The sequence below is a fragment of the Pezoporus flaviventris genome, unplaced genomic scaffold (assembly GCF_033815535.1).
Source record: "Pezoporus flaviventris isolate CSIRO_AGI_PZ_B2104156 unplaced genomic scaffold, CSIRO_AGI_Pfla_v1 ptg000154l, whole genome shotgun sequence".
NCBI classification, from domain to species: Eukaryota; Metazoa; Chordata; class Aves; order Psittaciformes; family Psittacidae; genus Pezoporus; species Pezoporus flaviventris.
The window spans coordinates 556,557-569,313 of NW_026892702.1; the positions used below are offsets into that span (position 1 = coordinate 556,557).

The window sequence follows — 12,757 nt, forward strand, 5'->3', positions numbered from 1 at the left end:
CTAGCGCTCGGGTGGGGGCTCTGTGCTCGATCTCTCCGGCCTTGCGGCAGAAAGCGGAGCGGTGATTGGAGGGGCGGGGCGGAAGGGCGGGGCGGAGCGGCGGAAGAGCTGAGGGGGTGGGCGGGGCCAGCGGAGCCGCCGAGGTGTGGGAGGGAGCGGGGGGTGCCCGGTGCGGGGCCGCGGCCGGGTAGGGTCTCAGGTCCGTCCGCTCGCTCGCTCGCAGGCAGAATGCCACGATGGAGGCGGGCGGCGGCCCTCTCCTCCCCGACAGCGTCCTCTACGAGATCTTCCTCTACCTGGACCACGTAGACGTGCTCTCGGTGGGGCTGGTCTGCCAGCAGTGGCACGCCGTGGCCCGTGACGAGTTCCTGTGGAAGGAGCTCTTCTACCGCTACTACCGCATCTCCCGGGAGGTGCCCCGGCACCCAGGTGCGCGGCCGCGGGGGGACAGGGCTGGTGGGGCTGCCCTCCTTGGAGCTGCCCGGCGCCGGGGCCTCCAGTGGCTCTGCGAGGTGTGGTACCCGTGTGATGGGAGCCTGAGCTCCCATCCTGAGCCAGGAGGGGAACGTTCTCTCCCTCTCTGCTGCTCAACCCGTTGTGCTTTGGTGCTGTGGGTGATGAGCCCCTGAACTGTGTCACATTAGCAGTCTGTAGGGCTAGGTGGTGATGTGCACGTGAAGGGCTTCGGGAGTGCCCAAACCCTTCAGAAAAGGGAGTCAGATGGTTGAAAATGCTTCAGCTTTCCTTTCCCAGCAAGGTGGTTTCTGAGTGCTCTCGAGGCAGGAGCTCTGTGGTGGCTGCTGCACAGCTCGGCTTGGTGCTGCTGAGGGGCATGGCAGGAGCTGCAGTGAGTCACGGTGTGTAGCCCCAGCACAGCCCAGCTGGCCTCGGTGATAATCGCTGCTGGCTTTTCCTGAGCAGGACCTCACACTAAGCCCTTGCTCCAGGCTCTGCCCCTCTCATCCAGACCAGGAAGAGCTGCAAGTGCACATTAGCACACCAGACTATTTCTATAAGGCGCAGGCTCTGAAGGCAGAGCTGTGCCTGCTCTGTGAGGAGGGAGGTGGGTGCGCGGCCCTTTAATTGTACAGCAAGTGCTAAGGCAGCAGCTGACCCACTTTGCAAGGGCAGGTTGGACTTGATCTTGATCTTGGCCTCAGCTCCCAGTAGGAAAATGACCCATTAACAGTCAGCAGCATCTGAGCCTGGTAGGGCCTTCGTTGGGTAGAGCTGTCGCAACCAGTGGTGACCAGCACACGATCATGGGTCAGTTCCCAGTGGAGTGTCAGGAGCTGGGAGCAGTTTGTGCAGTCTGGAAGGGTAACCCAGCGGTGTCACACCAGCAGACAGGCTTTGGGGACCTGCCGACAGGAGCTCTTGCTGCCACAGTGGGTCTCTCCTCGAGTCCAGAAAGCACATTCTTAGCCTGCTGCGGAGGCCCAGGAGGGATGTGTTCTGTCCTCAGCCCCAAGGGTGCTCATGGGGCCCCCGGCAGTGGCCAAGGCAGGGGGAGTTGAGTTCTTGATCTTGTTGCAGTTGCTACAGGAGGACGGGAAGAAACACCACGGATCCAGCAGCAAGAGCCCATCTGCCTGCAGCAGGGAACATGAAGACAGGCGGGCTGTCACGTGGCTTCGTGACTTCACTTGTGCAGACCCTGGGAACTCCATGGAGCTGAGGACATTCCTTTAGGTTTTACCTGAGGCTCTTTGGCCAGGCTCATTCACTTCCAGCCTTCGGGAGAGAGTTGGGAAGCAGTTAGGATTGTTCTTCAGCACTCATTGGGATTGAGCAGCTGGTGGATCTCAGTAACGCATTTGAACACCTCCCAGGCTGTGCTTCTGGAGTTGTGAGAGCCCCCCATGGGGTAAGGGGTGGCTGCCAGGCCCAGGCATGGGCTGAAGCAGGAGCCTGGGGAAAAGCCTTGCCAGTCTGCCTGCCCTAGGTAGCTCTGTGGTATCCAGTGGGCCTTGTAAGAGGGAATGTTGGGGTTGCTTGGCCAGATGGGGTCTGTCCAGGCTGCTTTGCAGCCAGATGGGCTGGGACTGAGCTGCGGAGGTTAGTGAGCAGTGGAGGGTGTCCTGGCAGCGAGCAGCTCCCTACCTGCAGCAGCAGGTGCTTCCTGGGCTGCAGTGAGTTCCAAAATCCCTCAGTCCTGTTCAGTGTAACCAGGAAAGTTGGCCCTTATCCATGTATGTCTGATCCTCTTTGCTTCCTTGGGATTTGCTGCTGCAAGAGGTCTCTAGGCTGCCTTACGGGGCACTTGGTTAAAAGTCCTCTTTATTTGTCTCTATTGGCTGTCAGTGTGACTTCTGTGAGTGTGCTCCAGGCTTTGCTGCAGGGCTCCTGCTCTGTCCTGGCAGCCTGGGTCCAGCTCCTGCTCTTCCTCTTTTTTCTCTAGTCTGTCTCGTGGAGATGTTGTTTTCCTGGTCCCATATCCTTTCTGGAACCTTATTAACTCTGTGTTAGACAAGATAAAGATAAGCAGAGTGGAGCCCAGTACCTCAGGGTACTGGGTACTTCTCTCTCATCACATGATGCATTTGTTTGCACTGTGCTGGAGCATATCTGCAGCTCTGATGCTGTTGTGTCTGAGCAAGGATTTTGTTTCGTAGCTCTGCTCTGGGTGTTTCTTGCAGGGGCTGTAGGGGCTGATAGAGCAGTGACATGGTGCAGAGGTGTCTGTTCACTGCAAGAAACTGATTTGGGGGGGGGGGGGGGGGAGTGGGAAAGCTGCAGAGAAAGCTGTTCAAGACCCTTGTGAACTTGGCTGGAGCTGTGGGGATGATGCTGCCCCATCAGCAGAGTAGGCAGGGACACCTTCCACTAGAGCAGCTTGCTCCAGGCCCCTGTGTCCAACCTGGCCTTGAACACTGCCAGCGATGGGGCAGCCACAGCTTCCCTGGGCACCCTGTGCCAGCGCCTCAGCACCCTCACAGGGAAGAGCTTCTGCCTAAGAGCTCATCTCAGTCTCCCCTTGGGCCAGTTAAAGCCATTCCCCTTGGCCTGTCCCTACAGGCCCTTGTCCAAAGCCCCTCTCCAGCTTTCCTGCAGCCCCTTTAGGCACTGGAGCTGCTCTAAGGTCTCCCCTTCAGGAGCCTTCTCTTCTCCAGGCTGACCCAGCCCTGCTCTCTCAGCCTGGCTCCAGAGCAGAGCTGCTCCAGCCCTCGCAGCATCTCCATGGCCTCCTCTGGCCTTGCTCCAACAGCTCCACGTCCCTCTTGTGCTGCTGCCCCAGAGCTGGATCAGGACTGCAGGGGAGTCTCCCCAGAGCGCAGCAGAGGGGCAGGATCCCCTCCCTGAGCTGCTGCTCATGCTTTGGAGGTACACTGAGTACACGGGGGTGTTCAGGGCTGCAAGTCTCAGTCAGGACTGTGAATGCTGTGTTGCTTCCCTCTACTTACATTCCTGTGCCATGTTCCTGCTCATGTGTTACAGCTGCTGTCTCCTGGTATGATGAGTTCCAGAGGCTCTATGATACCATCCCCTGTGTGGAAGTGCAGGCCCTGAAGGAGCACAGTGACCAGGTTTTGCACCTCAGCTTTTCCCATTCTGGCTGTTTGTTTGCATCATGCTCCAAAGACTGCACAGTCAAGGTAAAGTGTCTGCCTCCCCTGCACAACCCTTCCAGCTTTGATTTAGTGGGGCTCAGCCACAAGAGCAGCCTTTAGGAAGTCTGTGGAGAGGAGAGGAGAGGTTTGACTGGGTGTCCCTGGATTTAGGCCGGTTCCTGCAATGCTGAGTTGTTCTCCAAACCACAGAACTAATGGCTCTTGCAAATGTAGCCTTGAGGGCTGTGAATTCCAGCTTTGGCCCATGTGAAGGTGGTGGCCAAGGTGTCTGCCTGGCTCAGCCTGCTTCCTAGGTGAAAATCAGTCCCCTGCTGTGTTGTGGGTCTCACAAAGACTGTGGAGATAATGATCCACTGCAGATGTCTTGCTTGAGGGTTGTCTTGGGAAAAATCTCTCTGAACGTGCTGAAAAATCCAGCTGTGACAGTGCCATTCACTGCACTGGCTGGGGGAGCAGTCCTGTGCTCAGCTCCCTCCAGAGATGCTGACCATTTTCTATCAGGGGAATGGACAGGGAAGTCAGGACTGGGAGGCAGTTAAATGGGGTCTTTGATGCTGGCTTTTTCCTTGGCATGGTGAGTGCTGGCAGAACAGATAAAGTGGAGCCACACTCGGGCTTCTCAGCAACTTCCTGACTGTTTGTCCATCTGTTTATAGATCTGGAGCAATGAGCTGGACATCTCCCTGCAGCACAGCTCCAACATGAGGCCATACAACTGGAGCTACACACAGTTCTCCCAGTTCAATTCTGATGACTCGCTCCTCCTGGTGTCCGGTGTCTTTGTGGGGCCTCACAACTCCTCCTCAGGAGAGATTGCTGTAATCAGCATGGGTAAATGTCCCCCTCTCCTTCACTGGGGTGCCTGGGAGGGCTGAAGTAGTGGGTGCTGGGGTTCCCTTCCTCTTGTGGTGTGCAGAGGTCCTCTTGACCTCTGCTTGTCCTGCTTTCTGCAGAGGGTTCCAAATCACAGTTTCATAGGGTAAGCCTTATGAATAGCCTCAGCTCTGACGTGTTGTGCCCACATCATCACCTAAGAGCAGTGTGGCATATGTTTATTCTCACTTCAGCTCTGAGTGACAGTGGGCAAGGCAAGAGTTACCCAGGTTACCTGTTGTCTTTGAACCACCATTTCCGACTCAAGTGGTGCTAGTCCCACCCTGGGCTTTCTGAGGCTCATTCATCTGGGTTTGCTTCATGTCTTCTGCTGCAGTTCTGTGAAGCTCCCAAATCCCAGCTGTGTTGTCTCTCACCACCTCAGTGTGCCAGAAATCGAGGGGTGCTCCTGAATGCACGTATGTCCAGCTCAGAAAGGCCCTGAGCCCCAGGGGTGGGAGTGAAGATGTTCTGTACATGTTTGACTTGTTCTTGTCCTTGGGGTGTCTGCTTTGAGCCATGCTTGGAGAAGGGTTCTGAGATTAAATTGCTCTTTCCTCTGCCTGCCCTTTTACTTTGTGCTTGCTCTCCTCACACACTGCTGCGGGAGAGAGAAATATCTATCTTCATAGGAATGACTGGAAGCTGGATGGTGGTTGGGCAGCATCTGCTCAGCTGGCAGTGGATGTGCTGCATCAGAGCCTCTCCTGGGGAGACTTGAATCCATCTGCCATGTCTTCTGCTGTGGTCTCTCTAGGGCCAGGAGCCATCTCCTCATGCTCGTGTTTCCCCTCCCTTGCAGAGAACTTCACGCTGCTTTCCAGGGTGAGGAATAAGCCCTACGATGTGTTTGGCTGCTGGTTGAATGAAACCAACTTGATATCTGGCAATCTGCACCGGATTGGGCGTATAACCTCCTGCTCTGTGCTGTGGCTGAACAACGCTTTCCAGGTGAGGTGCCTTTGTTCCAGCTTCGCAGGCAGCACAGCTTCCTGCTGGCTCCTGGGGAGGAAATGCTGCAGAGGAGGTGTGAGTGGGAAGGAATGGCCCAATCCTCCTGTACTCCCTGTTTGTCTTCTCTGAGTTGCCCTCAGGATCCTGAGCTTAAGGCAACCCTTGTGTGAGGCTTCTCCACACTCAGTGTTGTGGTACCCATTACAATATTCTAACTCTCACATTCCATTAACTCTTGCCCCATTAATTGGAATGAGAACTTGACTGCAGTGCCTTAGAGGATGTGTTGCTCAACAGGAGAGTGGCTGGAGCACAGAAGGGTTGCTGAGGTCCTTGCTAACATGAAGCTGGGCCTGGGACAGCTGGAGCCTGGCATGTACCTAATCAGTGGCCATTCTCCTACTTGGCAGCTCAGTACATTATTTCTGGGAGCCAGAGGCAGCTGAGAGCCTGAGCTCAACCCTGCCTGTCCTTGCTGACGGTTCTGTGGGCCAGGTGCTGTGATAAAACCTGGAGATCAATGTGAGCTGCCCTTACGCTGCTTGTTTGCTGCTTGTCCATTCTCTGGCATGTTTCCTGCTCAGGTGTGTCCATGTTTTCATCTGTCTCAGTGTCACAGCTGCTTATCCCACTGTGTTTTTTGACATGAACAGTTGATGCTGGCCTCAATTGAAATCCTCTGGTAGCAGAGATCCTTCTCATAACCACATCTCTGTTTTGCTCTGATACTACAGCACTAACTCTTCCATCCCCATGAAGTGAGGAGGCACCTTGCCCACGTTGTAAAGGGGTGTTGAAGCGTGGCTGCAGACTGCCAGGGCAATTGGGCAGGAAAAGACCCGCTGCTTGTATCTGGGAGCAGATAACCAGGGTGGTTCTGCACAGGGGAACTGCAGAGTATGGAGGTTCCCTGCCTCTGCTGCTTGTAGGCCAGAGAATGGTACTTTATGCTGCACTTGCGTGGATTTTAAAGGCCTGTCCTGGAATTCTTCTAACACCTCAGGCAGCACCAGCTCATAGCCTCAGCTGCAGGTGGCAGCAAGGCTGCTCAGCTTCTGTGTTTCCCACCTCCAGCCTGCAGGAGTTTTGTGTCTCAGTGTGCCCACCTCCAGGATGGGAAGAAGTGCCACAGAGCTGGCCAGCCTTGGGGGCCAGTTCTCATGATCCCTGCTCCATGTAGCAGTGCAAAGAGAGGTCGGTGTGTGGCTGGTGTTGCTGTGCCAACTCACAGGCTCAGCAGGTGGCTCTTGGTTTGAGCCATAGGAGGGACCTGAGATGGTTCCTGCTTACTTTTTCTTTCTGCTTGCAGGGGATAGAATCCGAGAATGTGAATGTAGTGAAGAGACTGTTCAAAATCCAGAACCTGAACGCCAGCACTATCCGGACGGTGATGGTGGCCGACTGCAGCCGCTACGATTCGCCAGACCTGCTCCTGGACTACGAGGAGCAGCTCGCTGCCTCCACCTCCACCTGCCCCGTCTTTGATCTCGGCAGTGACAGTGAGGAAGAGGAGGCCAAGCCCAAGCAGGCTCCGGAGCCAGCAGTACAGGAATTGCTGGATGACGTGGGTGTGCCAGCAGAGGATGGGCTGCAGCAGCTCTTTGATGATATCATGGAGGGCCGGGTGAGGCCTGCCATGACCGACACTGAGCTCGAGACAAAGGTGGCTGAGCTGTTCGTACGCAACAGAACTAAACCCCCTGAGCTGAACCTGCTCTCCACAGACAGCAACAGCAAGACAAAGTACTTAATCTTCACCACAGGATGCCTCACCTACTCCCCACACCAGATAGGTAAGGTTGAGGTCTGAGCCCAGGGCACACCAGCTGCCCCTGGGGCATGGGCTGAATTTGAATCTGGAAAAGACCTGGTTTCTTTGCTGCCTGTTTGTGGCAAGTGAGTTGCAGCTTTGTTGAGGCTGTTGGGCTCTCGATACAGGAGGCTTTTGAGGTGCCCCCAGTCACTGAAGGGGGTTCCACCTTGCAAGTGCTTGCCTGAGGGTTTTGTTGTTACCAGACATGTGGCCAAACGACAGTCATGGTGAGGGCTGAGTAGATCAAGAAGGAATTTCTGACTTCAGGACATCAGCCATGGGTCACGCACTGTGTGTGGATGTGAAGGGTTGTGATTGTTCTGATGGGAGTGTGTGGAAGGCCTTAGTCCTGTTCTCCTGTGGGGGTGCAGAGAGCATCAGGGTAGGGCTGGTTTGAGCAGCTTGGAGCCCACATGTGTTGCTTGCACAGTGCCCCTCAGCTCTGGGAGATGGTTCCCTGCCTGCCCTGAGCCTGGCCTGCCTCACCCCCTGCCCACTGTGTGGCAACCCACCACCATTTGGCCTTTTGGGGCAGCCCTGGTTTGTTTTGCAGCTGCCCCAGCGGGTCTTCCCATGGGAATCCGGTGCCAGGGAGTTTGTGGAGCTTGGCCTCCCTGTTCCATAGGGTACAAGGGGTTGTATTTGCAGCACATGCCAGGCAATGGCATTGCTGGTCACCTTGCTCGTCCACTGCTCTCGTCAAGGCACTGGGACTCACAGAGCCTGAATTTATGGGAAGTAGGTACGGTGGTGAGCAGAAGCAGGTACTCTGGCTGCTGCTCTAAAAGCCCCTAAAGCTAGCAGAGAGGTTCAGTGGAAAGGACTAGACAGATCAGTGGGGGGGGGGTGGTGGTGTGGGGGGTGTGCAGGGAGAGCTGCTTCCAGGCAAGAAGACAGTTTCAGCTCCTTTTGCTGCTTGCACAGTTACAGCCTTGCTGCTGCAGACTCTTCTAACCTTCCTGTTACTTGGTCCTGTACCAGCACAGCCCAGGGAGAGGCAGTTTCCAAAGCTGAGGCCAGCTTGGAGAAGAGTCACTTGGTCTTTGTACACCTAAGTTGGGAATGTGACCGGGACTGTGTGGCTCTGCCCTTGCTCCTCTCCACCACCAGGTCTTCAGCTGGACGTGATGGACCTTGCCCTGCGTGGTGGGTGGCAGCTCAGCCCTGCACCCAGCCCCATATCTGCATCCACTGACCTCCAGCAGAGCCCCCGGGGCTGTGGGCTCTGCTGCCTTTGAACTGCCTCCAGGAACTCCCTGGCTGGTGGCCAGCGCTGGCAGCACTGACTGGCTCCCGGGGGGGACGAGCCCTGGCTCTCCTGCCATGAGTCACTGCAGGATGTTGTGTTCACCCACCCGTTTGTGCGTGGAGCCAGCCCTGGTGCATCTGGTGTCTGCCCCAAGGAACTGGTACTTCAAAGAGCTCTGTGTTGTGCTTGTCTCTCGCCCTGCTGCTGCTGGAGCTGCTGGGCAGCGGCGCGCTCTGCTCTGATCCGTAGCACACAGGTGCTTCTGCAGGAGTTGCCTTGGAGCTCCTGTCTCCTTTGTGCTGGTGGCAGCTCTGAGTCACAGGCACAGCCTCCTCTCCTGTTGGCTTGTGCAGAGGGGACACGTAGCCGAGGTTGGAAGTGGGAGAGCAGTGCTGTGGAAATGAGAGTGAAATGCTGGTGAGCAGTGCCAGCTGGGTGGGAGAATGAGTCCTGGACAGCCCACTTTCAGATGCAGCATGCTGTGAAGGTCCTTGGACTTGAGGTACATTGTGGTGTCACTCCAGTCGTGTTGATCTGTGGGAGAGGGCTGAAATTAAAGGTGCTTGGCAGTGATTCCTTTAGAAGGGCGATGGGATGGGCCATCTTCGTCTCCACTTGGACCTGCTGAGGGTGAAGCCCATGTGAGCCCATGCTGAGGCTCATAGGATTCCTTCAGGAAGCTGTTGTGAATGGTTTGTGTTGGGACCTCTAGAGATGGAAGGTGACAGAGCTTGACCCATAACATGTGTCTCCTTCAGTCAGGAAGCCTTGCTTCAGAGTGTGCTTCAGGATGGACTTGGAGCAACGAGTGTCTGTGCCAGCGAGGCACTGGGCATCTTCCTGCCTGTGGTGGAATCATAGAATCCCAGCCTGGTTTGGATTGGAAGGGACCTTAAGATCATGCAGTTCCAACCCCCTGCCACAGGGGGACACCTTCCACTAGAGCAGCTTGCTCCAAGTGTCCAACCTGGCCTTGAACACTGCCAGGGATGGGGCAGCCACAGCTTCTCTGGGCACCCTGTGCCAGCGCCTCAGCACCCTCCCAGGGAAGAGCTTCTGCCTAAGAGCTCATCCCAGTCTCCCCTCTGGCAGGTTCAAGCCATTCCCCTTGGCCTGTCCCTACAGGCCCTTGTCCCAAGCCCCTCTCCAGCTTTCCTGCAGCCCCTTCAGGCACTGGAGCTGCTCTAGGGTCTCCCCTTCAGGAGCCTTCTCTTCTCCAGGCTGCCCCAGCCCAGCTCTCTCAGCCTGGCTCCAGAGCAGAGCTGCTCCAGCCCTCACAGCATCTCCATGGCCTCCTCTGCACTCGCTCCAACAGCTCCACGTCTGGTGCCTTTGCCTGGTGCCTGTGCCTGGGCAGTGTCCTGGCTGAAAGTATCACTTGCGAGAGCTCGAAGGAGCCAGGCAGGGACAGCAGCCCCAGTCTGGCTGTCCACCAGTGAGCCAGTTCCCTTCCCTTAGCAGCAGTAAGGGAAGTCCCTTCTTGAAGCCTGAGGACCTCCACCACCCCTGCTGTCTGCGGGCAGCAGCCTGCAGAATGGCCTGATGCTGCTTTCTGTCCCCAAGGGATTAAAAGGATCCTGCCCCACCAGATGACGACTGCTGGGCCTGTGCTCGGGGAGGAGAGGCGCTCAGATGAGTTCTTTGACTCACTGGATCACGTCATCGACATCCATGGGCACATCATTGGCATGGGTCTCTCTCCTGATCACAGGTGAGTGTGGTAGTGCTGGCCTCCGTGCTAGCTTCGGGCACTGCAGGGGTGGGCAGCAGCTGCTCAGGGGCTTTGTGGAGTGGCCAGGAGAAGGAATGACTGTAGCGTGTGCCTGCATGGGCAGCTCTGCTTGTTCACATCCGATTTCTGTCCTCATGTCCTGTGTTCCTGCCTCAGCAGGATTGCTTTCCTCCTCTGCCCTGCTGAGCCCCGGTCAGGATAGGGTCAAGCAGGAACTTGTAAGAGTGAAGAAATTGCTTGCACAAAGTGTCTTGCTCCAGAGGCAGATCAGTCCCAGCCTGGTTTGTGTTGGAAGGGACCTTAAAGCTCATCCAGCTCCAACCCCTGCCACGAGCAGGGACCCCTTCCACTAGAGCAGCTTGCTCCAAGCCCCTGTGTCCAACCTGGCCTTGAACCCTGCCAGGGATGGGGCAGCCACAGCTTCTCTGGGCACCCTGTGCCAGCACCTCTGGGGAGACTGCAGGGGAGTCTCCCCAGAGTGCAGCAGAGGGGCAGAATCCCTTCCCTCAACCTGCTGCTCACAATACACCACCATCCTTGAAGCTGGTTGTAATGGATTGCAGAGGCTTGGCGTAGCCCCCAGGACCCACCTTTCCAGTTCCAAACATGGCAGGGAGTATTTCCAGCAGCATGTTCCCATGGTTCGGCCTGGGTTTTGGTGAGCTGAGCCTCAGGCTCACCAAGGGCCAGAGCAGCTGCTGGGTCTCTGTGCCACCAACCTGCACATTTCCAGCTGGGGCTCCCTGAGCCCTGTCGCATGCAGGAAGGTGCAGGGTCACCCCTCTGCTCCCACAGGTACCTGTATGTGAACAGCCGAGCCTGGCCCCGCGACTGCGTCATCTCTGACCCCATGCAGCCTCCCCCCATCGCTGAGGAGATTGACCTGCACGTGTTCGACCTGAAGACCATGAAGGAGGTGAAGAGAGCGCTGCGGGCACACCGGGCCTACACGCCCAATGAGGAGTGCTTCTTCATCTTCCTGGATGTCAGCAGGGACTTCGTAGCAAGGTGTGTGCGATGGGGTGGGCCTGTAAGAAAGATGGGGAGAGACTTTTTAGCAGGCCCTGTTGTGATAGGACAAGGGGTGATGGTTTTAGACTAAAAGGGAGATTAAGGCTGTGTGTGAGGAAGAAAGTGTTTAGAAGGGGGTGGTGGAACACTGGCACAGATTACCGAGAGGTGGTGGATGCCCCATCCCTGAAGACATTCCAGGCCAGGCTGGATGCGGTTCTGGGCAACCTGATGTAGTTGAAGATGTCCCTGCCCATGGCAGGGGTTGGACTAGAGGAGCTTTGAAGGTCCCTTCCAACGCAAACTGTTCTGTGGGTGACAGGGCTGCAGACGGAGGCTGGGGGGTGGGAGCAGGCTGTGGGTGATGTCCTTAACTTGTCCTGTGTGCTCCAGCGGGGCAGAGGATCGCCACGGCTACATCTGGGACCGGCACTACAACATCTGCCTGGCCAAGCTGCAGCACGACAACGTGGTCAACTCGGTGGCGTTCAGCCCGGTGGAGCAGGAGCTGCTCCTCACCGCCAGCGATGACACCACCATCAAGGTGTGGCGCTCGCCCCGCGCCGTGCGCAGCCGGCAGGCCCGGAGGCCCCGGCCCAGGAAGCTGCTCTTCTCCTGGCTTTTGAACCAGAAAAGCTGAACCTGGGTCCCCCTGCGCCTGCAGCTTCTCACTGAAGCCACCTCCTCTGGAGCCTGCAGAGCCCAAGGCCCTGCGCAAGAGACGAGCTCTGGGCACTGAATCCCATCCACTGAGTCAGGAGGGGCTCCGGTAGTGGGAATTGCTTCCTCCATGGAGCACCTGCTCCAGAGACAGAATGTAAGAGCCAAGGGCCTGCTCCTGTACACCACAGGCACAGCCTGAGCTGGTCACTGCTGGGTGGGCCCCCCACAGCTTCTCACAAACGCTGCTATTTGGTCACAGCTCGCTCTGGGTGAGCTCTGGTCTCCAAGAACAGACTGAGGTGCGTCCCCAGCGCTGGTACTGCTGAGCCTGGGACGGGGCTGACCTTGTGAGAGCTGCCCCTGCAGAGCACTTGGCAGAGCCCAGCGCAGCGCTGCTCCACTGCAGGACTCTGTTAACATAGTTTTGTTCATGGTTTTGTCCCAGATCCCTGCAGGCAGTTGGGCTGGCTGCTGGGCAAGGCCAGCACCTGCTGCCTGAGGGCTTCTTTGCCCTGGAGAGCAGCAGGGCTGGGGGGCAGCCAGGTCCAGTTGATGCCTTCTGTTGGCAACAGTGTTGATCTCCCCAGTTTTACAACTTGTGTGGGGAGGCTGGTGGTGACGTGGTGGTGATGCTTTGCCTCTCATCCTCTGCTCAGTAGCACTTCACTAAGCTCTGGCATCAGTAACACACTCCAGGGGCTCTGCTGTCCCCTCCCGGGGCAGCTGTGTCCATGGCTGGTGCTCTTGTGGTCGCCTCCCTCCCACGCTACCCAAGTCGTGGCACTTTAGGTTCTCTTGGTATGTTCTCTGTGAACGGGTGTAGGTGCCCATGGGTGGCCACAGGTGCCCACGGGTGCCTGGGGCCCCTGGCCCTCCTCTGCCTGACATGA

At 57.0% G+C, this 12,757-nt stretch overlaps 1 protein-coding gene across 1 annotated transcript; it reads left to right on the top strand.

Moving 5' to 3' along the window:
• Positions 1-221: 221 nt before the first annotated feature.
• On the top strand, positions 222-12,442 carry FBXW5 (F-box and WD repeat domain containing 5). Its single transcript, XM_061479792.1, has 8 exons — positions 222-429; positions 3,439-3,596; positions 4,229-4,403; positions 5,248-5,396; positions 6,709-7,192; positions 10,025-10,172; positions 10,989-11,201; positions 11,598-12,442. The coding sequence occupies exons 1-8, from the start codon at positions 237-239 to the stop codon at positions 11,842-11,844; spliced, it is 1,767 nt and encodes a 588-aa protein (XP_061335776.1). The 5' UTR covers positions 222-236; the 3' UTR covers positions 11,845-12,442.
• Positions 12,443-12,757: the final 315 nt, after the last annotated feature.

Excerpts from the sequence above, each read along its gene's own strand:
- FBXW5 (XM_061479792.1), top strand. The coding sequence starts at position 237 with ATGGAGGCGGGCGGCGGCCCTCTCCTCCCCGACAGCGTCCTCTACGAG. Across the intron at positions 430-3,438 it reads GGAGGTGCCCCGGCACCCAG|CTGCTGTCTCCTGGTATGAT; the intron begins GTGCGCGGCCGC and ends CATGTGTTACAG. Across the intron at positions 3,597-4,228 it reads CCAAAGACTGCACAGTCAAG|ATCTGGAGCAATGAGCTGGA; the intron begins GTAAAGTGTCTG and ends ATCTGTTTATAG.